Source organism: Lepisma saccharinum, chromosome 1 (assembly GCF_977018435.1).
Source record: "Lepisma saccharinum chromosome 1, izLepSacc3.1, whole genome shotgun sequence".
NCBI lineage: Eukaryota > Metazoa > Arthropoda > Insecta > Zygentoma > Lepismatidae > Lepisma > Lepisma saccharinum.
This window is the reverse complement of record NC_139229.1, coordinates 102,827,046-102,850,749: the sequence shown is the minus strand read 5'-3', so window position 1 is coordinate 102,850,749 and position 23,704 is coordinate 102,827,046. Positions and strand designations below refer to the sequence as shown.

Here is a 23,704-nt window from a genome sequence, read left to right as displayed (position 1 = left end):
ATAGGGCTATGAGCATCAAACTTGACCTGCCTACTCAGGTAAGCATATACGAGGATGATAGAAACAATTGTTCTACTCCAAGGAAGCAGTAAAACTATTCAGCATATCCTTATAGACATTTCAGTTTGCGTAGAAAATGTGTATGTGTGTGTGTGTCATGATTAGACCGGATTTTTTGGTTCTAAAAAGTGTGCTTTTAGGTTCCTAAAATAGGCTTTAAAAATCCCAAAATAGGTCCTAAAAAACTAAAGTTAGGCTCGAAAAATCTTGGGTAAATTTTTGTTTCCGCAAAACTTATTTCTTCAATTTTACAGGAGAAAGTACTTACCGAAATGAGTTTATTTATACTTTAGGAAGGTCTTGGAAGTGTGTTTTTCCCTCGCTTAAATTTTTTTGCCAGTAAATCATGTAATTTTAGACATTAATTTCACTCCGATGCACGAAAGCTGTTCCCTTGATGTCCATCTACTACGTGAAACAAATTTTTTTGTGTGTTTAATGATGTAACAACTGGTCAGTGTTTCCATATGCGGTTTTTTAACAGTTGTAGAACGTAAATAAACGTGCGTTACTGTTCATCATTTCTGATTACGAACTTGCGACAACATGACGTGCACAGAATGCCTGGTGAAATTGCATGGCGTTGAAGATCCAGTGGAATTTGTAATTCACCATGGAATTTTGAAGGAATTGGAATGTCCCAAAAAATAAATTATCTACAATTTTTCTAATTTTAAGAAACAATTTTAACTATGTTTGCCTAACCTAACCTAGCCGTGGATGGTTCATGGGGCTATTTTTGAATGGTTCGTGGGGCTATCCGTGCATGGTTTGTGGGGTTTTTGAACCCGAAAAAAAATATTTTTCTAATTTTAAGAAACAAATTTAACTATGCCTAACCTAACAGAACCTAACCTAACCTTGCCATGCGTGGTTCGTGAGGCTATCCGTGCATGGTTCGTGGGGTTTTCGAACCCCAAAAAAAATATTTTTCTAATTTTAAAAAACAATTTTAACTGTTTGCCTAACCTAACAGAACCTAACCTAACCTTGCCATGCATGGTTCGTGGGGCTATTTATGAATGATTCGTGGAGCTATCCGTGCATGGTTCGTGGGGTTTTCGAACCCGAAAAAAAATATTTTTCTAATTTTAAAAAACAATTTTAACTATGTTAATACAAAATCAGAAATATGAAAGTAGGTATTTTTCTATGAAGACAGTTGCAACACTGCATAACCACTGATCATGGACAACGCTAGTCAAGATTTCTCTGCCATATCGCGTGTAACGAAAGCAAAAAAAAAAAAAAAATGTCTAAAATTGAGATTATTTGTGTGAAAACAACGAAATGCCACCTTCAAGAATCCTTAGGAATTCAGAATACATAAGTATCAATATGAAAAATAAGAAAATAAGGGAATTAGAGATGTTTGGTGGTTACTGAAATTTTACCGAATCTTGAAGTAGGTTCAAAAAAACTTAAAATAATTCAAAATTCCTGAAAAATGCTGATTTGATATAGTCACAGGCAATGAAAATGGGACATAACATAACGTTATGTGTGTTGCCTAACCTTACGGTGATGGTAGAACTTACCATTGGAAATTTGTTATTAAAATCCACTCTTCGTCTTAAAGTTAGACAATCTTTTTTCATGTTATCCAAAGTCAAACTCTGCAATTTTGTCTGTGAGGATCACCTTATATGCTGAAAATAATCTTTCAACAAAAACATAGTCAGTGGTGCAAACTTCAATGCTGAAATGTTAGTTTGCAAGGCGTGAATGCCACAAAGTACCAAAGTGACGTGAAAGTGAGCAACACCACACAGATCAGACCACTTTGGATTGTACAGGTAACAGTGGCACCAGACATTTTGCTTGGTTTTGAACTTCGAAAAATCACCATGGACTTAGAGGTAGGGAAACTGACAGAGTGTACGATTCAAACACGTTCGTCATTGATTTTTTCATGACCAAACAAAGCAAATGCCTCTTGTGTGACATAAAAATCCTGTGAAACCTCTAAAAATATATGAAAATAAGGGCTTGTTTTAAATGCATATACCTAAAAAGGTTCTAACAAGCAATATAGGTTTTTTAGGCACTATAAAACTTCATCATTTGTTGAGTTTTTTAATGAAACGCTGACATAACTTATTATTTCCTACATACCTGTAAAGAAAAAAATAGGTTAAAAACCTAAAATCCGAGGTCTAGTTATGACAGTTGAATTGATGCACAAGTAGCAAGAACAGAGTTGCCAACTACATGAGCAGGGTTATTCAATGGTATGCACCGTATATCCTCTGGTTAATGTTACTCATTAACGTATACTTCTGCTACAATTCACATATTATCTATAGTGGAACCACCAGCAAAAAATTCTGTGGAGACCCGCGATTCCTGTGAACTGTACTCCCGCAAGGGGGAGGGGGAGAGTGGAGCATGCTTTCTTATGGCCCGAGCTGAACAGATTGAAGGGAAGGTAAATGAAGGATTTTAGCCGAAGGTTCTTTTGTTTGTGGTCGCTCTATACTTTTGTTTCATAATATAATTTATGCAATTTATCCAGTACTCCAGTGAGCACATTACAGTCAAGTACTTCCAGTTTCACCTACAAGAGAACATAATGTCAAGAAGGTGTAGATGCAAGAACATATTTGGGAGGGGTTCTGTGCCCTGCCCCCCTCCCTCGAAAGACTTACTAAGTACAAAAATAAAATAATAAAATAACTAAAATTAAATATGGAAATATACTTGTTGTTTAATCGAGGGTTATTTATTTCTGCCAAACTTATTTGTAGGCAAGGATTATTTTGTGATCATGTGGCTTTGAATGACAGTACCAAAGAAGATTTATTACTACTTGTAACATAATCTTCTTTAAAATATCACAGGAAATTTACTTTTCGGCAACTGGATCTAACATATTTTTTTTTTATTTTTTGCCGAATTTAACTACATGTAAGCTAGTCACCATTTACCCATTTGTGTAATAAAAATATATTAATTTGAATATTTTAATTAATTTAAAATATTTTAGTTTAAACATTTTTATTATTATTATTTTGAGACTGTTCAGACTCCCTCCTGAAACATATTTCTAGATATGTGCCTTGCGGGAGGGTATGAATACATCATGTGTGACAACATTTTATTGTCTTTATTTGACTGAATCATAATTTTGTAGAAATGCACTCAATGTGGATAGTTAATTTTAGCAGAACTTTTGCTAACTTGATCTCTCTTTGCAGGTCTTGAGTAATATGTGAGATCTCCCTTTTTGTTATCAAAACTAATGTATAAGTTTGACTTAGTAGGATGAGTTCTTCACATGTGGTTGGTTGCAAATACTGTAAAGACTGTGTGGACATTTTTTAGAGCACCCCACCTTCATTTCAGCAACTTGTTGCAGGATAGCAAAAAAGATTGAAAGCAATGTTTTGTGTTTTGAGAAAAAAGAGTTGAGAATTTATTCTAGATCTGGGACTGACGTATGACGTCTTGCAAAAAGCTGACTATATGCTGTTAAAAATTAGTCATGGCAGATAACATTGCCAAAAGCTGATCACTTAATAAAGAGAACCATCTACATGATTGAGAGTTTAAGATAAGAATCAGGTGAATACATGCAATTGATCTTGAATGCTGTAAAGGATGGTTTGTTTGAAAATGTCATTCTTGAACACAAGAAGATAGCTATGATGAGCAATTCATTCAAAACATTGTAGGTTGTGTTCTGACCAGTTAGGTTTAATCCAGGCGCAGTTGGCCTTATAGCGCACAGGATCAGTGAACCCCCAGTAATATACAGCATTTACCTCGAGAATGGACAATAAGCAATGTCTTTACCTTTTGACAATTTTTCGCTAAAATTTCTCCACAAGAAGTCATGTATTTGTGTCCCTAACACGGCAAATTCTTTTGCTGAGAAAGAGAAACTGCGAGTTGACCGCCCTCGTGCAAAATCTCAGCTGAACCCCCACAGGAGAGCTCTTGCCATAGGGAAGGTTTGGGCAGCAGGCAGAAGCTCGGGGTAGCTATATGGACAAAATATATGGCAAGGGATACTGAGGAACTTCGATCTCCAACCAACAGTCATGCGCAGTTCGTGCTCTCTCAGAAGCCAGAAGGCACCGTCCTCACTGCGAGTGAGACCCAGCTGGTTCCTCCCTTCCAGTGTTGCCCTGTGAGGTTCAAGTTTGAAGCGCATTTGTTACATATTCAATCTTCTCTGTTGAATCTTTTTTGTACCGAACTTCTTGGCATAATTGCAAAATTGTGGCAGAGAAGGATAAGTAGAAATGAATGAAAGCTGGAATTAGACACAATGAATTAAAATAAAAGAAATACATTACTAAAATGACTTGTGCATGCATTCAGACTTTTTCCTTACAGATGGAAACACTTCGGATATGTGAAAGTAAAAGAATGGCGCGATCTTAGACAAGAAAGGAAGACGTGACAAACACTGTCGGTGTCAATGTTTCAAGTTTGTAAGTTTTCGAAGTGCTTGGATAGTTGTTGCAAAGTATTGATGCTCCAAAGGATGTTACGTCATTTGATGCAGTGTAGGTGTTGCTGTCTGCGCAGGTAAGAAATGACCGCTAAAATGCATTCAATTAACAGAAACATACCCTCTCATCTGTTGAAAGAAAATTAGAGACAAATCGTGTGCTGGTCGACCAACTCCAAATTTGAAGATAGAAAAAAAAGCTGTAACATTCCAATGAAAGGTTCTCAGGTTTCTAGTATGCATATACCATTGGTTGCCATTTCCATTTAATAATTGTAGGACCATTGTGATTAGTCGTTTTATAATTGCAGTCATGGAGGTCCGGAAGAGGAAAAGGGGCCACACCCGCCTGGAAAATTAATGTCAACCTAAAACTATTTATTACACACATATAATTTCATTTCAGTCACAGTAATTTATGATGATTATTATAAAGACGTTGCAGGGACTGAAGGAGTGTTTTTTGAGAGAACAGTACTATTACAAGGAAAAATGTGCCTCGTTTGTCCCCCCTAGAAAAAAATGATCTTGCTTCCCATCCCTGGAACAAATCCTGAGGACGTCCATGATGCCCATAAATTCCGAAATTTCTTTCATAGATGCACAATTTATTGTACTTAGTTTTAGTCCTAAATTTATATGCACACCTCTACTTTGAAACCTCATTCTATGAAAAAATTATGTACCAATCTTTTAAGCCCCCCCCCCCCATCCCTTTGTTTCCCGAAGAAAGTCTATTTGCGGAAAATTAATATGTGTCATGTGACTTCGGTGAACCACCAGGAAAATAATGCACGAGTCGCGCCTGGTTTAATCTTCTTTGACACTACTGACTATATATTTTTTTCCCAATCTGGTGTTTATTTACCTGTCTTGGAGTATGATTTATGAACCATTTCATAAATAAACAAGCCATTCCCCATACAGCACATAATTATCCAGGAGACATCAGTGGATATCTTCTGGATATTTGTGCCGAAATTCTGGATATCCATATGTCCGTCCGGGGGACATCTGTAGGATATCCAGGAACTATATGTTTTGGACATTCTCTGAACCATATTTAGATTAGTTTAGACATTCTGTGGATTATTTTTAGACATATTTTGGACATTCTATGGATGACTTGAATATGTTTTGGACATTGACTTTTCCCCACTTAGTGGTTGCATGACCTTGTAAATTCCGTACCAGCTAACTTTACACCAGGCAAACGAGAACAAGTCTCTGCACAACTAGTGATGAGAGACGGCTCCACCAATGAACAGTGAGAGAAATGGGATTGTGTAATGGACAACGGGAGTTATCCGATTTCCTCCCTCGTTGTGTAAGCATTGCAAACTTTTGAAAAGGATAAACCGAACGCGCATGGCAAGCGGACCGTATTCTGTCTCCAGGTCAGTACGATTGATTTAAGAATTTCTTAGGGAAATATTATGGATAAATCTGTAAGAGAAAATTTTGTACGTCCGTACACGTACAGTCAGGACCGTCCGGTTGGCAATGCTGCACTTTGACCACTCTATTTTCCTCCTCCTCCTCCTCTGCCGATATGCGCAGCCCTGCTCTACAGTTAGTTGGGACAGGGTATAGTTGGTGGTGGGGCTTGTGTACTTTGATGATTCGCTAGGTTATATTGCGGTAGCATAAGCTACTGGCAGGTTCTCCCAGGATGGGCAGGCTAGTGAAGAGTCAAGACTAAAAAGCAACCTATTGGTCAATGGCTCTAAAGGTGAAGAAGATGGATAGCATCTCAACGGCTGAGGAGGCGGAAGAACCAAGAGGAGTAAGACCAAAAACCTTGGTCCATCTGGCTCCGGATGGTAGCACCTTGTAAGCGCCCCTAGCCAGGGTTACGGCGAAGACCTCAACGGCATCTGTGGCAGAGAAGGAGACCTTCGGAATGACAGATGGCGGAAGAGGCAACCCACCCTCATGAGAAAAAGAGGGGAAACCACTGCCTTGTGGAGAGGGGAGGGATCTCCAAAGGCTAGGAGAAGGAAAATTGAGGTAAAACCAGGGGCAGAATGGGCTCTGAAGCTGTAGTGAAAGCAACCAACCTAGGGGATGGAAACCCCGAAAATCAAATAACCTGGCCCTCCAGGTTGGAGCTTGGGCGTGGGGCTAACAACCCCACCCTGTAAAAGATCACTATTGTTGAGAAGCCAAGAGATAAGCACCAGATTGATTTAAAGGATGTACGACAAGGCAAGAAAATGGACAAGGATTTGGTCGTGGCAACGTGGAACGTGAGAAGTTTACATAGGGCAGGGAAGCTAAAAGAACTAAACATGGAAATGGAGAAGTACAAAGTGGATGTAGTTGCAATTCAAGAAATATTCTGGAAAGGAAAGGTTATGGATACTGGTAACTTCACACTATTCCATAGTGGACACGCAAACAATACATTTGGTACAGGTTTCTTAGTAAACAAGAAATATAAACAGCTAGAAATAAATTTTGAAGCTGTGGATGAAAGATTGCGTGTACTAAGGGTTACAGGGAAATTCAACAATATGGCAGCACAGTAGTGTGTGTATATGCCCCTACAGAAGATAAGGAGGAAAATGTGAAGGACACCTTCTACGACAAGCTGAATCAAGTATACCAGCAGATACCTTCACATGATGCAAATATTATAATTGGAGACTTTAATGCTAAGATAGGAAAAGAAGAAAACTATTGACCAACAATAGGAAAACATAAGTATCCAATGAAAATTGAATAAGAGTAGTTGACTTTTCTACAAGCAATAACTTAGTAATCAAAAGTACATATAAGAAAATCCATAAGAAAAGATGGGAGTCACCAGATGGATACACGAAAAATCAAATTGATCACGTAATTGTGGATAAGAGACATGCTACAAGTATCACAGATGTGAGAAGTTGTAGGGGAGCCGACTGTGACAGAGATCATTGCCTGGTTCAAGTTCTATATCGACACAGAATATCAAGATATAGAAATACGCAGGGAGTAAGACAAAAGTAGTGCTGTGTAATGAAATTGAAGGAGAGGGAAATAAATAAGATATATAAACAAGAACTTCAAAGATGTTACGTGGAAATGGAACAAATGGACGGAACTGAGGATGAAATTGAGGATAAATGGAAAAACATCAAAGATATACTTGAAAAGTCTGCAGAAAATGTATTAGGATATGAAGGAAGAAGAGAAAGAAACGAGTGGTTTGATGAGGAATGCCTCCAAAAAATAGAAGAGAAAAATAAAGCTAGATCAAAAATTATGGAAAGGAGGACACAGAGAACAGTAGAAGAATACAAAAACAAAGGAAGAGAAGCTAAAAATTTATGCAAAAGGAAGAAGAAATGTTATGAATGGAAAAAGTTAGAGGATATAGAAGAAGCCAACAGTCAGAATGAGATAAGAAAAATGTTCACAATAACTAGAGAACTGCGAGCAGGTTTCCAACCAAGAACCTCGATATGCAGAGGAAAATACAATGTTTTAATAGGAAATGGAACTGAGATTAAGGAAAGATGGAAGCAGTATTTTGAGGAACTCTTGAATGATAGTAATAACGAACAGAGGGAGGAAGAAGAAATTATTTACCAAGGACCAGAGCTACAGTGTGATCTCCCAACAAATGATGAGATACAAATAAGCATTGACAGATTAAAGAAAAATAAATCGCCAGGTGAAGATGGGATAAGTGCGGAATTGATAAAAAATGGAGACATGAAATTGAGAGAGGAAATATGCAGTGACGTGCGGTGACGTCGACACTTGGGGTAGCAATCAGTGGCGTGCTCAAGGGGGTTTTGGTGTGGCTCATACCCCTCCCCCCTTTAGGGCCCAGTATTCCTAAAAATAAAACGTCAATAACAGGAAAAGATTGCAAAATGATGAATGAGTACTAAAAAAAAGTACACGTAACCCCCACCCCCATTTGAAAATAAAAAAGATTTGATTTGACTACTAAGCGAGAGATCCTGGGTTCGAATCTCAGCTTGGCCATAGGTATTCTTTGAGCGCATCCCTTCATCAATTATATTGTATTATCTTCGCGATTAGCCAAAAGTGGCGGAAAAGCGAAGTAAAATAAACCAAATCAAGCAAGCAATCAATGATTTGACTTGATTTTTGTTACTTAGCGTCGCTTTTTTCACATTTGATTAATTGCGAAGATGATACGATAAAATTAATGAAGGGTCAAACACAAAGAACACCCATGCCCAGATCAGAGTTCGAAACCGGAACTCCTGGTGTTGTAGCGCGCTGTGATAACCACTCCCCCCACAGTTGGTTGATTTGGTGTTTTAAATCCACTTTATGCACAGGAACAAAACAGGTAACAAAACACACTTTTTTGTAGTTTCTTCAATAATATTCAGGTGGCATCTTGAGTTCTGAGATACATTTTCCGTTTCAAATTATTTCATTATTCACTGCAGAGTACAACACAGGAACAAGAATGCATGCTCATCACGGATTCGAATCCCGACCTGGGTTGTTCAAGGTCCCTTCATTAATTTCATCACATCATCCTCATTTTCGCGATAACCAAATGTGTCAGAAAAGTGAAGTATAATAAACCAAACCAACAACAATATGAATGTGCGTTCTCTTGCCCAAATAAATACATCCGTTGGAAGCCAAGAGATTAGTATATTTAAAAAAAACACTACTAAAACGAGAGCAAGAAAGAGCCTGAGCAAATATTTGTAATTTAATCATTATATATTCGATATTTGAAAAACAAAAAAAATAAAGAAATCATAACATTATTGTCTGCAAATAACACGTTCCCATTTCATAAATAATAAAACTACAACCCATATTATACATACATATTGTACAACGTGTAAAATGTTCTGTAAATACAGAGAACATAAGTACTGCACAAAATTTTCCCTTGAGTTCTTTAGAGGATTTACAAAGGAATCGAATGGAACCAATCCCCTATCTGTCCTATAGGAGATAGACTGAAGGACCTGAAAGCACGGGCTTTCAACCATTGCATCGGGGGAGAGGGGGCAAGGAAGGTAGAGGCAGAAATCTTTCCTTTTCCTTCGGAAACCCGTTTCTACCTGGAACTGCTAAGGCCAAAGAAGAGCGAGCTAGGCCAGTTTTGTCCGCGGATCACACCGAGGGACGAGAAGCGCGTGAAAAAGAAAGTGTTGCATATGAACTGTGGCTTAAACAAGACAATAAATATTGTGATTTGAAAATAATTAGAGATGTGAGATTGATTAATCTATCTCTGCTAGACTAGCTACTCCTCAGTGCACGTCACTGGAAATATGTAAACTGATACAAGCCATATGGAAATCAGAGAGAATGCCAAAGGATTTAAATACATCCATTATATCTTCTGCAATGTAGTAATTATAGGGGAATATTGCTGTTAAATATATGCCATAAAATATTTACAAATAAATTATATGGAAGACTGGTGCCATATGCAGATGAAATATTACAGGAATACAAATGTGGTTTCAGAAAAGAACGTTCCACAACAGATAGCATTTTTATGTTAAGAATAATATGTGAAAAATTTTATGAATTTAACCTTGACCTGCACTTACTATTTGTAGATTTTAAACAAGCCTATGACTTAGTGAATATAAAAGTTTTATATAAAACCTTAAAGGAGTTTGGCATTCCTTAGTGAATTTGATTAAAATGACGTTAGACAATTCCACTAGCGAAGTCAAAATACAAGGACAAATGTCAGAGCATTTCAGGTCAGAAAAGGTTTAAAGCAAGGAGACGCCTTATCAACTATTCTGTTTAATTCAGTTTTGGAAAAAGTAATAAGAAACACAGAAACAAACCCCAATGGAACTATATTAAATAGAACAAGACAACATATAGCTTATGCTGAAGACGTTGTGATGCTCGGACGGTCAGTGAAAGCAATTGAAGAAGTAACCACACAAATACAAGAAGCAGCACAAACAGCAGGACTACTGATAAATCAACAAAAGACTAAACACATGAGAGTCGCAAAAAGCATCCTCAGGAGACAGATATTAAATGTAAATAATTTGCAGTTTGAAGAGGTTAATAGCTTCTATTACCTGGACTCCTTGATACCAGCAAAAAAATGAAACGGGAAGAAATCAAAACCAGACTCGTTGCAGATAATAGAAGCTACTATAGTCTATGACACATTTTTATGTCTAGAGCAATCAGCAAGAAAGTTAAAATAAAAATATATAAGACTATGATAAAGTCAGTTGTGATGTATGGGAGTGAGACATGGTCCCTAACAGAAAGTGACATGATGATTTTAAATATGTGGGAAAGGAGGATATTACGACGAGTATATGGACCAGTGGTAGAGAATGGATACTGGAGAATAAGATCAAACCAGGAACTGTATGATTTATACAAAGACTTGAACATAGTAGCATATATTAGACGAAGAAGACTACAATGGTTAGGGCATATTATAAGGATGAATGAAGACACATTGTTAAAACGAGTGTTGGATGGAAGACCTGGAGGAAAGAGAAAAGTAGGAAGACCTAGACTGAGATGGCTGGAGGATGTAGAGAGAGACTTGAAGGAGCTTAAAGTTAGAAACTGGAGGATAGAGAAGAATGGGCGAAGATCCTGAAGGAGGCCAATACTCTCAGAGGGCCGTAGAGCCAAGGAGTATGTAAGTATGGATGACTTTTGGACATGTTTTGGACATTCTATGGATGACTTTTGGACATGTTTCGGGACATTAGGTTCACGTGATCAGGACGTTATCTGGATGCGTTTTTTTCATTGTTCATTTTTCATTTTTTTCATTTTTTCATTCATTCATTTTTATATTCTGGACTAAAATTGGACCTGATATTTTTTGCACATTCTTTGGATATGAAAATAACATTCTTGGACTAGATTTATGCATATCAAAGACCTCGTTTACACATATGCTTGTAACAAATACTGCACTTTCTCTCTCTCTCTCTCTCTCTCTCTCTCACACACACTCATCTACACATCCAAAATATGCTTTGTATTCACACGTGTGTCCATGATAATCAGAGTATGCACCAAATTTGAGCTTATTCTGCACTCGCACGGCTAGGCACTGTAATGTCTTTAATGCAAACTGGTGTTGTGTTCGAGACACAAAGAAAACCTCGTGGCAAAGAAAGTTTCACATGTCCTTACATGCATGTGTGACTCACTGAAAAGGCAATGAACCTTCAAATGATGCAATTCTGTTGGGTGATGTTTCTAAGTCATGAGTGCTGCATCACAGAATTAGAATCCTAACATAATTAACTTGAGACTAGATACTATGACTGAATATTTACACAGATATCAAAACATTTATATCATTTTTTTTTTGATAACACGTGGGCGTAATACCGCATATCCCATGAATATTTAAGATGGGAGATCCTCTGGATATCCAGAATGGAAGGTTGTCTGGATATTCAGAATGGAATGTCCATTGATCTGACCGGGACATTGTGGATATCCTATAGATGCCACTTGGAGATTTGTGCTGTTTGGGTTGCAACTTGAAATTTCTCTTGCTGTACCAACTTCTAAATGAAAACACAGATAATGTTCAAGGCATTTTATTTCCTCACAACAACAACAAGGCAGTGATTCTCTTCTTTATTATTTTTTTTCTGAAAATTCCATACTTTTCTTTTGACTCTCTATAATGAGATCAAAAAATGTTTCAAGGAAGAAAAAAATCTATCACATCCAATTCTCTCTCATGTAACATTACGATATGATTGGAAACTACAGAAGCTGCTTCAGAGCTTCCACTTGAAATGCACTTCAAAACAAGGTGCACGCACCAAGCATAGAACAAATGACATGTCTGCTAACCCAGATATATATATTTGTGCTCTTGTAGTTAGGACATGAAAAATATCATGTCCATGAAATTGTATACCACATGTGTGGCATGTATTGTAATTGTCATATTAGCAATACAAATTTGCTTTCTAAGAGTTCCGTAGAAACTGTGTATGCACATGTAATTTCATTTTACAGTTACTAGCATTCATCATGTACAAAATTGAGATAATTTATTTTGACCTAGTTTTGTTTTTGGATAACCAACTTGGAATGTTGTTGTTATGGTTTTGAAAAGGAAACTACATAGGGACTATAATTACACTTACACATTTTTTTCTGGTTCTTGCAATACAAAAATAAAACAACATGCAAAGAACAAATAGTAAATGTAATTAAGAAAACAAAAAATACTCTTAGTTCATAGTTCTTTTTAATATGTCAGAAATGTATTATTTTAAAATTGTGTTGAAATAACTGCCTTGAATTAACATATTCTAGTTACAGAGCATTTATTTTATCACTATGTATTTATCCTCTTGTTGATAATACAGTTTTACTGATAATGTCATTCATTTTGCAATTTTAACAGTAACTGAAATATGTGTCTGTGTGTCGAGTTTTTACCTATAACTCGACATCCACATTTACAACAGAATATTGAACCCAAAAGTAGGTGGATTTCCATGTTCAGTATATACACATACCACAAAACTGGGTCAAAGTTTTGCATCATACTCTTATACAATTCAAAACTTTCAACATTCACTCATATTTCCTACGAACATACTTGAGCCATATTTTATTTATTTAAGGATAAAATATTTTCTCCAACTTGTTATCTAATGTTACATGAAAACATGGGTGATTTTTAAATTTCAAATTGTTAATGTACTTGATCCAACAAAACAGTCTAGATTAGGAATTCAAAGAAAATTCAAGTTCAAACACATTTTTTAATCTAAAATATTGTGACTAAGTTTCATCTGCATATCATATAACAATTAACTCTGAAATTTTGTAAAACCAAGGAGAAAGAAAGGAGGGAGGGTAAATAAGTTAATCTGAATCTTAGTGACACTGGTTCTAGAATAGTAAGGTATGTTAATTGGACATTATCCATTGTGTAGTGTTTTAAACTATACTTATTCCAACACAATAAGTATAGCTTAAAGTAAAGTAAAGTGCTCCTCTGTGATTTGCATCTTGCCATGAAGGCGTACAGGGGGTGTCGAGTTAGCACCCTACACTTTCTTGATCACGGCCGAAGGTGGGGTGATGTGATCAGTACCACACCCCTGGCCACCTTTACTACCCCAGAGTTTCCTCTAGGTACCCACTTTATATGATGCTGGATCTGCTTGAACAGATGGAAGAGATCCTGGTTCTCCCCCACCAAGGATTGAACCTGGGTCTCTTGCATGATAGTCATGCACCCTAATGACTGAGCTACCACGGCTCAGTATAGTTTAAAGCACTAGACAATGGATAATGTCCAATTAACATTCCATACGAAGTTAATCTGGTGCTTGTTGATCTTCTACATATATACGCCTTTCTCCCTTTTTTGTGTTAAAGAAAAGGTTATGAAAAATTATGATAGTGTATAACCTTAAACATAAATTTAGCTTGAGTCAGTAAGTCTAACTCAACCTTGAGACTTGAATTGAGCTGTGCAAGTGGACTTCCATGTTTAATGGAATATGTAACACCCGACCAACCCCATAGCTATAATAATAATAATAATAATAACCTGTGGCGAAACAGCCCATTGAGGGCATGGGCCTACCTACCCACTCTGGCCTCACTCCTACCTGATCCTACTCATGCATTCACTCAGGTGTGAGATCAGCCAACCAGTTATGGTCAGCATGACAAAACCATATTCATTGTTCTAGGCTTTCCATGACTGACTTTCCAACTACTCATTCATAGCTCCCCATTTTCCTCACGATAGTGGGTGGCTGCTAGTCCCATACACGGGTCGATATCTCAAGAGAAAAGCATGACACTCTAGACTGCATGGTCAAGGTGCAGGACCAACCCCATAGTTGCTACATTTTAATTTTGACCCTGCTATAAATTCCCATAATAGGACAGAACCTCCCTCCTCCTACCTGCACATGTATGATACTCCAAAGAAATTGAAAGGGAAAGGTGCAGTTAAATAAGTACATTTGTATAATTAAAAAAATAAGAGTATGCCTTAACTTCAGGCTCATTAGATAATAAATAAATAAATGTCCATATTCAAATATTTGAATACTTTAAGAAAAAAAAATCTTGTTGGATCCTTGTTCTTTGATCACAGCTCTTGATATTTATTTTGATTCATACGAATGTTAGTAAGACGTTTATCCAATATTAACAATACACATCATACATACAATAAGTGCTCACGTTCATACACAGTCGCCGTAAATGCATACCATGTTTGAAGCTACATATATTTTTTAAAAAGATGGAATGTTATGACAGAAATGGCAGTGTCCAAATCTTTTTAAAAACCATACCTAGCTATTCAAAAATTGGGCATGTAATAGGTTTTGTACATATAGGTTCCAAAGCAAATGACTTAGGTTATAAACTGTCAAACTTCTATCATGTATCAGCAATAAATCCCATCTTGGTAACTGACAGGTTTTGCTCTATAAAAATTTCTACATTATGACAATTTAAAGTCTCCTATTTTATTTTGTAATGTTTCTCTTTTTATTATTCCTTCTGTTTAATCATTCAGCAAATTCACACATACACAAAGCATATTTTTAATATCGATACCATTTTTTCGTATTGTTTTTGTCTTTTTCTCTTACTAAATCTATTGCTTTTTTCTAAGGTGTAGATGACTAGATATATTTTTTCAAAATTAAAAATAGGCATGTGTATATATCATGTGATAATTTTTCCATATTATACCTTTAAGAAAATTCGATTTCACTTGCCAATTCACTCCATGGACTTCTATATTTGGAATGTTTAGTGACACACATATGCTTCATTCTTTCATACAATGGAGCACCATATTCATTCAGCACAATTTCGATCTGGGTTAGCAAACATTTGCCTTTGTTGATCTACATGTCCCACCGCCCTGCAGCAGGGATCTACAATATTCTAAAATTTAAACATGAAATCACCTTGATAGTTCACTTTTTCTGGTCCTCGTTCATCACAAAAGCTCTTTATTCAGTTAAATTCTTTCAAGAAATTTCTTTATCTCAGCATGATTTTTAACATATCACATACGACCAAACCTAACTTCACTTCCTATGTCACATCATACATCACCCTTTTGTTAATTTAAAAATTTTGATTTACTACCTGCTGTTAATGCACAGTTGAGTATTGGGAAATTATTTAGTTATACATAATTGTGAGGTGCTGATGCTCAGCTGTTGTGTAATTGCAAAGCAGTACCTTAGCGAAGAGGTGAGAAATAATGGGTGTGCCAGAAGAAATAACCACTGCCGACAATATTGTAGCAGGTTTGCTCTTATCACCAGATGTTAGCTGAGCTGAGGCTTGGCTAGTCGTAAAAATGTCTTCTTTCCTCGAGCACAAGCATTTTTTTCCTCATGTGTTAAAATGGCACTCTCTTGTGGGTAAGGGCATAACATATGACATTTTTTTCCTTTCCAGAGGAATTATAAAACTTAAGAAGCCTAGTCTAATAAATAAAAAAAGTAATGAATTCACTTATCGGTAGAGGAATCATCATATGGTCGAAGAACTGCTCGTGCAGTTTGATAGTGTCTTTTGAACCCCAGCTTTGTATATAGCGACTGAGAAGCAACATTTTCAGGCCGGATAACGACGAATGGCACATAACCTCTTTCCTTAACAGCTTTGGTGAGACGTTTAGCTAAAAGGATGCCATATCCTTTCCGCCGAAACTCTGGTAGCGTCTGCATAGAGAACATGGCACCGTAGTAGCTTTGAACCATCCATGCTGCCAATTCCCCTGTTTCCTTTGAAAAAATTCCATAGGCTGGCAGTCGATGTAGAAGTTTTTCAAAAATTTCCACCCCTTCTATATCTCTAGCTGGATACAGCTTGTGAATTGACTTAGCATGTTGAGGTTCCAGTTGCTTCATCTCAGCATCTGCTGGTATTCTGGAATAAAATAAATATAGCATTATGAAACACTAGTGGTAGAGCCATATCTTCTTTTAATAGTTGGCATGTCTTATAGGAGGTGCTTTTAAAAATCAAGTTTGTGAAATAATTTTCAGTATTGGCAAAAGCAAAATTTGGCAGCCTTTTTTTTATAAAAAAGTTCACTAGATCTCTACAAGTGCAATCCTAAACCGTTAACTGAGTTCCACTGGGAATCAAACCTGAGACTTCTTGATTAGATGCAAGGTTGGTGACACTCTGTGCAGACATCTTTGTTTCTGGGTCTTGGGTTCAATACCGAGTGGAGGCACATTACACAGTGGTTCAGATCCTATTTTAAATTGTAGGTCTGGTACTGATTAGCATATCTGTGCATACATAAAGTGCACTGAAAACAAGAAACCCAACTTAACTCTTTGGTGTTCCCCATTCTCAATTTTTTGAAACTACAAAAAGTATCATTTAGGCAGTCTGTTGCCATTTCTTCATTACTGCAACCACGAATTTTATGATATTCACAGTAGGCACTGCAATGATGATATCTTCTGAAGTAATGTATGACATATGAACTATTTCAAACATCTCCATTATACAGCTTTGAAGGACAGTACCAAAGAAGATGCACACTACCACTTATATTAACATGCTTAAAATATTAATCAGGTATATATTTTTCATCAACTGGATTGGTAACATTAATTTTGTTACAGTCGGTAACGCATCTGACTACCATGCTCAAGGTCCTGGGTTCGATCCCCGGCCGGTTGAAATCCGGGAACTTTCCTAACGTTGGAAGCGGCCCTGGCGCCCACCCAGCGTCGAATAACATGGGTACCTGAGGGAAACCCTGGGGGGGGGGGGGGGGGGTAAAGGCGGTTACGGGCGTGATGCTGATCACATCACCCCCACTCACGACCGGATCAAGAAAATGTGAGGCGTTACCCCCACACCCCCTATACGCCTTCATGGCATGGTGCTAAGCACAGGGGAGCACTTTACCTTTACTTTATTCAATAAATATTCAATTCATTATCTATTTGTTAGGCACGTAGCCAGGCTCTGGGTACTGAAGCTCCTCCCCCCCCCATATCCTACAAATATATAATTTAAATAGCATATAGTGGTAATTAATTTTACTTTATTAACAAGATTAAACATCTTTCATAATAAGTTGTAATATACTGAGAAATTCATCTTCAGGGTTTCTACCCCTCTCTTTTTTGCATTTAGGTAAGGGATGAGCATGTAAGCTGCTGTTATATCTCTATTCTTATACCATCTTTTTACCTAATCATTTAATATTAGCAATGCGATTTTAATTAATTTACATACTTAATATTATTTTAAGTTAGTTTAATGTAATTACTTAATTAAAACATTTATATTTCTATGTATCTGAGACACTTTTTCGGACCCCTAGATATGTGCCTGATTTCTTCCTATTAATATAACATGTTTTGAACTAGGAGCAAGGAGTGGGAAGGGGGTTGCAGACATTTTTGTACTTTTCCCATTGCTGCACATAAGCTTTCCAGGTGGATTCTAATCTTGTATTCTAGAGCTGATATTGCTCGCTTAGTAAACAGACTGTGGCAGGAAATGAAAGGAGGCGTTTCCATAGCTACAGAGATCCAAGGCTGATGTGAAAAGAAGTAAACAGAACTTCACAGTGATGCAAAGGAACAAGTTGAAACTACAGTGCCTAATTGAGATTGATCTATCAAGATTTTGTGCGAAACTCTGCTCTTGTAGGGACCCAATATACAGAAAATGATGTACATCATGAATGCAAGAGAAATTTTGGAAATTTTTGAAGTGTGTCTGTGTGTGTACACGTAAGAAGTTCTAATGTGTGTTTTCTAATTACTTCAAAATCTATATTTATTAGCTCTGCTAGCCCTTTCTGTAAACACACACACATAACGGAAAGTTTTACTTTGTGCATTTCACCATGACATGAAAGCACATAAGGCATGCGGAGCTAAAGTGTTTGCAATTTCCTTTTGTAAAACTATTTTGCCAAACATGTGTCAAATTTAAGGCCAAAGTAGATTCTGTAGTACATGTGTGTTATCCTTTCATTTCCAACCTAAAAAGTAAAATCTTCTCGCACCCACTGATTTACAAGTTGAGCAAGACACAAATGTTTCATGGAAATTCTGGCAAAGCTTGTTTAGTCAATTGTAGTGATTTATTTCAAATATGAAACCAAGGAGCATATACTATAATTGGTGAAATGAAAAAAAAAAATAATTAAAAAGTGCTGATTAAATTATGCCACAGTAGTCAATTAACTTATTCTACTTTCAAGGCATTTCAATAAAATGTAATCAATTCTGCCGTGTATGTTTTATATGTACAAAAATTTATTGCACCAATTGATCATCACAGCTGAAACTTTGATTTGCCATGATAGTTACCCTGTGTAAGGAAGTGATTAATGACCTAACTGCTGCCACATTTCAAAATTATAAGCTCTCTTGAATTACACGTATATTCTGGAAGGTTTTTTTTTTCATTATTTCTGTTAAAAACCCATTTCTAGCATGATTTGAGAAAAATAGCCTGATAATACCAACTATAACTTGTACCGTATTCAGGGGCACCAACTTTTCAAAAACATTGGGTGGGCTCAAAAACTTGAATTATAAGTTCACAAAAAATCTCATAAATCCTCCCTTCCACGAATTATGATATTAATTCCTGCCAACAATACATTCAAGCTTTTTAAAAAAGAAAATCTTTATATACTCATTTCAATAACCACTCCACAATGAATCAAGATAAAAAAATATAATAATATTAATAGTAATAACACAACAAATTATTGGGCGATTATAATTATTTCAATCAGCTCATTGTCTGATTGAATATGGCAACCACGAAGCTGTGTTTTCATATGCCTCTTCAGTGGCATCAGAGTGGTACTGGGCAACCCCATGATCATAAACAATTCCAATTTTGTCAAACAAAATCTAATTTCCACTCATTGTTTCAAATCCATGCTGGGTACTCTATAGATACATGTCCTAAACAAATGGCTGCTTCTCAGTCGCTCACCAACTGAATAGTTCCAGAGCAGTGGCGCTTATGTCATGACGTCATTCAAGGTCACACCTCTCTGTGACAACTGGTGAATGATAGTGTGAGCGCATTTTAAAAGAATGGAATCAGTTCCTATTTTATATGTATCCTCATAGTACCAGATACCTTGAATTTTTCTTGATGCAGATATGAGCTTTTATCTCCGGGGTATTGGTTCTTCGGTGTGTTCTGCTTCTATCAATGAAAAATTGATTTTTAATTCTTTGCTGTGTTCTAATGTGTTGTCGAAAAGGAGTTATGCTTTACAATAGTTCTTTTGATTTGATGACCTACATCAGTTGTGTTTTTGCTAAGGGGCTCATGTCCCCATGTTACGACTGATTGATTGATTTGATGTTTTATGTCCACTCTGTGCACAATAAGGCTAGTTGGGACTGGATCTACAGTTTAAATGGGATCCAAACCACTATGTGCCTCCACTGGGTTACTCCATGTTACGAGAGAGGTGCAAGTAGCCTCGGTGTTGACATAGATCCAGCAGTGGAAGGCATCCCCTGACAAAAGTTTAATTTGCTCACTGGGCAGGTCCTTCTACCATAGGGTGGCCAGATGCTCTGGTTTTCACCTAGAGTTCTCGGTATGCTGAGACATATCTTCAGGGCACTTACTTGTCCCATTTATTAAACCCAGAAGCGAATTAGTAATATTTTCTGAAAGTAGTTTGATTTTATCATAATCATCTGATGAATATAAGAAATCGTACAGCCGAAGTATTTTTATGTGTAATGTAGAGTTTTGAAGTATTTAACATCTTGCAAGATGCAACAACGCAATACATTTAGGCCAGTGGTTCCAAAAGTGTGCCCTTTGGTGCTGCAAAAGGTTTTATTATTTTCACTGAAATGACACTTGCTTGTTAGTCTACACATGGTTTTAGATATGATTGTTCCAATTATGTGCTTATTTTGTGCTTTTAACACATAAAATGTTTCTGAATTTGAAATATGTGTTTATTTCTTAACTTAAGGCAAGCAACCTAACCACACTAACTGAGTGTTGCAAGTGTTAGATAGGCCTATATTCTGACTTTGGCACTGCGGTAAAATAGTGAAATACAACAGGCACCGTGCAATGATAAAATTTGGGAACCCCTGATCTAGAATATTATACACGATTGACATGAATTTTAAAAAAGGATTTAAAACGCATTTACCGGTATGTTGTTGTTAATGCCAATGTAAATAAATGCTAATTCACAAAAAATGTTATATTTTGGAAAACAGAGCAGCTACTACAGGGATAGAGTAGGCAACTGTGGAATAGTTTAATCTTGTCAAACAGCCTACATACAAGATTTACAAGTATGCTAATAGATATAAGATTATAATCAGGTGTGTACTCTACAACTAGAAACTCAGTCCTTCCATGGATGATTATGAGATTCCTTATCAACCTTTTTTAGAAAATAATTCTTATTCGCATGTGTTTCAAATGTTTTATTTGTTTAAAACATTAAAAGAAAAGTTTTATTAGTTTTTTTTAAATTATCAACCCGTAATATAAAGTATCAATTGTTTATAATATTTCTACATTCTTTATTGCTTTGATTTTCTTTCTTTTTTTACCTAATGCATATTTTTTACTTTTCTAGGCCTGCTGATATCTGTGTGCTACATGTGGTTTTGGAGCTACTGTATTGAAAACACTGCATGGTAAGTGTTGAAGCAAAGTATAAACTGTAATGTGCCTGTTTTTCCCTGGGGAATCTTATCAACCAATTGTTCCGCCTCTGAGTAAGTCCAACACTCCAACTCTTTCCTGCACTAGTTCCAGCTACAGAAATAAATATGAACTTGACTATTTCATAGAACCAGTATTGATATCTTATATACTCTTGACCTCATCACTAGATGGCAGTGTGTAGAAGTCAACTATATATCTAATTCAACCTTGGAATATTACTGTGAGAATAAATCTTGAGCACAGATAATTTTTCATGTCATGCCTCTTAAAAATTGTAGAGAGATATACTTCTGAACAAACTAAATAATAATAATAATAACAACAATAATAATACATACAGAGTATCCACATGGAAAGTTCCCTTAATTTAGTATAAGAAACACAAATGTTAACAGGGAACTGATGAATTTATGATTCAGAAGTTTAAGAACATAATTCTGGGGTGTAAGGGGTGATCCTTCCGTTTAGTACACCCAATTGTCAACCTCACTTCCACATAGTACACACTGGACTGCATTTTGAAGACTAACGAGGCTCTGACGTCTGGCCCTATGGCCAGTATAATTTTGTGCGTTGTCCTGTTTCTTGTCCTATATATGCTGAGTGCCCCTTTACAGTCTCAGCTTTTAACCAAGGTAAAGATATTTTAGTTTTCAGACACGCTTTTAGTTTTGTTATGATAAGGGGCTGGACCCCGCATAGTGTGATGGGTGCAAAAATAGTACTGACGCACCCAAAATTTTAAATTTAAATTCAAAACAACATAATTCTACATGAAATTCTTTACATAATTTGAAGAATGTCCAAGTGACACTTGATTTCATATTCAAAATATATTTATTACCTATCACCTTACTCTCTCTCAATGACAGTTTAAATTATATGCTATGCTGTTGTGGTATTATTAAGCACATTCTTACTAGACATTGTACATTGATACGTGTGTATCTTCTTTTAGACTTGCCTAGATTTCGAAATAGACCAAGAACCACATCAACATTTATAAATTGGTACGAGAGCAATAAAAAAGTTCAAGACGAGACAAACAACCCATCATACTTCTGTACTATTTACACTAACAGAATGGTGCTTCTGCACAATTTACACTACTGGAGCGCAGGCTCGTAGCCAGGCAGGGGCCAGGGTGGCTCAGCCCTCCCTGTCACTGCCATCAGCCCCCTTTGACATTAGGTAAAACTTTTTTTTGTATAATATGTTTGCAGTAAAAGGTAAAGTGTTCCCCTGTGCATAGCACCACGCCATGAAGGCGTATAGGGGTGTGGGGGTAACGCCCCACACTTTCTTGATCCGGTCGTGAGTGGGGGTGATGTGATCAGCATCACGCCCCTAACCGCCTTTACCCCCCAGGGTTTCCCCCAGGTACCCATGTTATTCGACGCTGGGTGGGCGCCGGGGCCGCTTTCACCGTTAGAAAAGTTCCCGGATTTGAACCGGCCGGGGATCGAACCCGGGACCTTGAGCATGGTAGTCAGACGCGTTACCGACTGAGCCACCGCGGCCACAATATGTTTGCAGTGAAGAGTGAAAATGTAGATAGCTCACAACATTAGGGATAAATCAACAGAACATGAACAGCAGCTATTACATTCGCTCATCTTGTTTATGAGCTGAAGTCTAAGTAGCTGCAAGTATTTAGAAGATTCTCTTCTCTGATTTTCTTCTCTAGACTTTAGAAAGTTTCTTCATAGGGGAGCCTCTTTATCTGTACTTTCAATACCCCTGTTGCGACCTTCTGTTTAGACAGAAATGTGTGACTTTGATGTCATCATGCAAATTCCCTTTGCATCTGCATCAAAGGTCAACAACTCCCAAGTTTTGGGAACGAAGGGGAGTTTCATTGCTTCCGCCAGGGGTGGAATGTGCTGTAGGTACTGTGATTGAATATTGTGCATTTCTTGTGTGTGATATAAATATCTGTATCATCTAAAGTAGTATGGAGTGTCTAAGGAATGATTTCAGTATCAGCCAATTAACACTCAAGGAGCTGTTTTAAAATATGTAGAAAAATGTAGTATTTGTGTGATATTTATAAATTTTATATAACTTAATGATCCGCTCACACACACACATAATTTAACTTCATTTAATACTGTTAATTTTTTTAAAAAATGGACTTGGTTTACAAAGCCCCCCTTGATAACCCGTGAGCCCCCCCTGGAGATCAATTCTAGCTACGAGCCTACTGGAGCGGTGTTCAATTTCTAGTTATACTAACGGAGCATTTCACGAGCTGCACGCTTCAGCAGAGCGTTGTTCATGCACTAAGAGGGGTGTTTTTATACCATTTATTCTTGCAGAACAGTGCACTTTTACCATTTATACTAGTAGAACTGTGCTTCTGCATTGTCTTTACTAGTGAAGCATTGCTTCAACGCTATTTATATTAATTGAATGTTTTGTTTATATCAATCGAGCAGTGCTCCTGTATTGTTATTGGAGAGGCAGTGTTCTTGCTCTATTTAGATTTTTGGAGCG

The 23,704-nt window shown here is 36.8% G+C and overlaps 3 protein-coding genes across 9 annotated transcripts in view; 2 read left to right on the top strand and 1 right to left on the bottom strand.

Annotated features, from left to right (window-relative positions):
• LOC145998800 (uncharacterized) overlaps window positions 1-23,704 on the top strand; it is a 321,949-nt gene that overhangs the window by 912 nt on the left and 297,333 nt on the right. For all 3 annotated transcript variants that reach the window (XM_083135448.1, XM_083135409.1, XM_083135419.1), the window contains exon 2: window positions 21,117-21,177. In XM_083135448.1, coding sequence (XP_082991574.1) covers window positions 21,175-21,177 — 3 coding nt within the window. In that variant the 5' untranslated portion in view covers window positions 21,117-21,174. The remainder of the gene's footprint in view (window positions 1-21,116; window positions 21,178-23,704) is intronic.
• LOC145984633 (uncharacterized) lies at window positions 10,710-11,105 on the top strand. Its single transcript, XM_083118219.1, has one exon. The coding sequence runs from the start codon at window positions 10,710-10,712 to the stop codon at window positions 11,103-11,105; it is 396 nt and encodes a 131-aa protein (XP_082974345.1).
• The window catches only part of LOC145998817 (uncharacterized), a 189,890-nt gene continuing 178,252 nt past the window's right edge, over window positions 12,067-23,704 (bottom strand). For all 5 annotated transcript variants that reach the window (XM_083135471.1, XM_083135497.1, XM_083135479.1 and 2 more), the window contains one exon: window positions 12,067-16,417. In XM_083135471.1, the coding sequence (XP_082991597.1) occupies window positions 15,997-16,417 (421 nt within the window). In that variant the 3' untranslated portion in view covers window positions 12,067-15,996. The remainder of the gene's footprint in view (window positions 16,418-23,704) is intronic.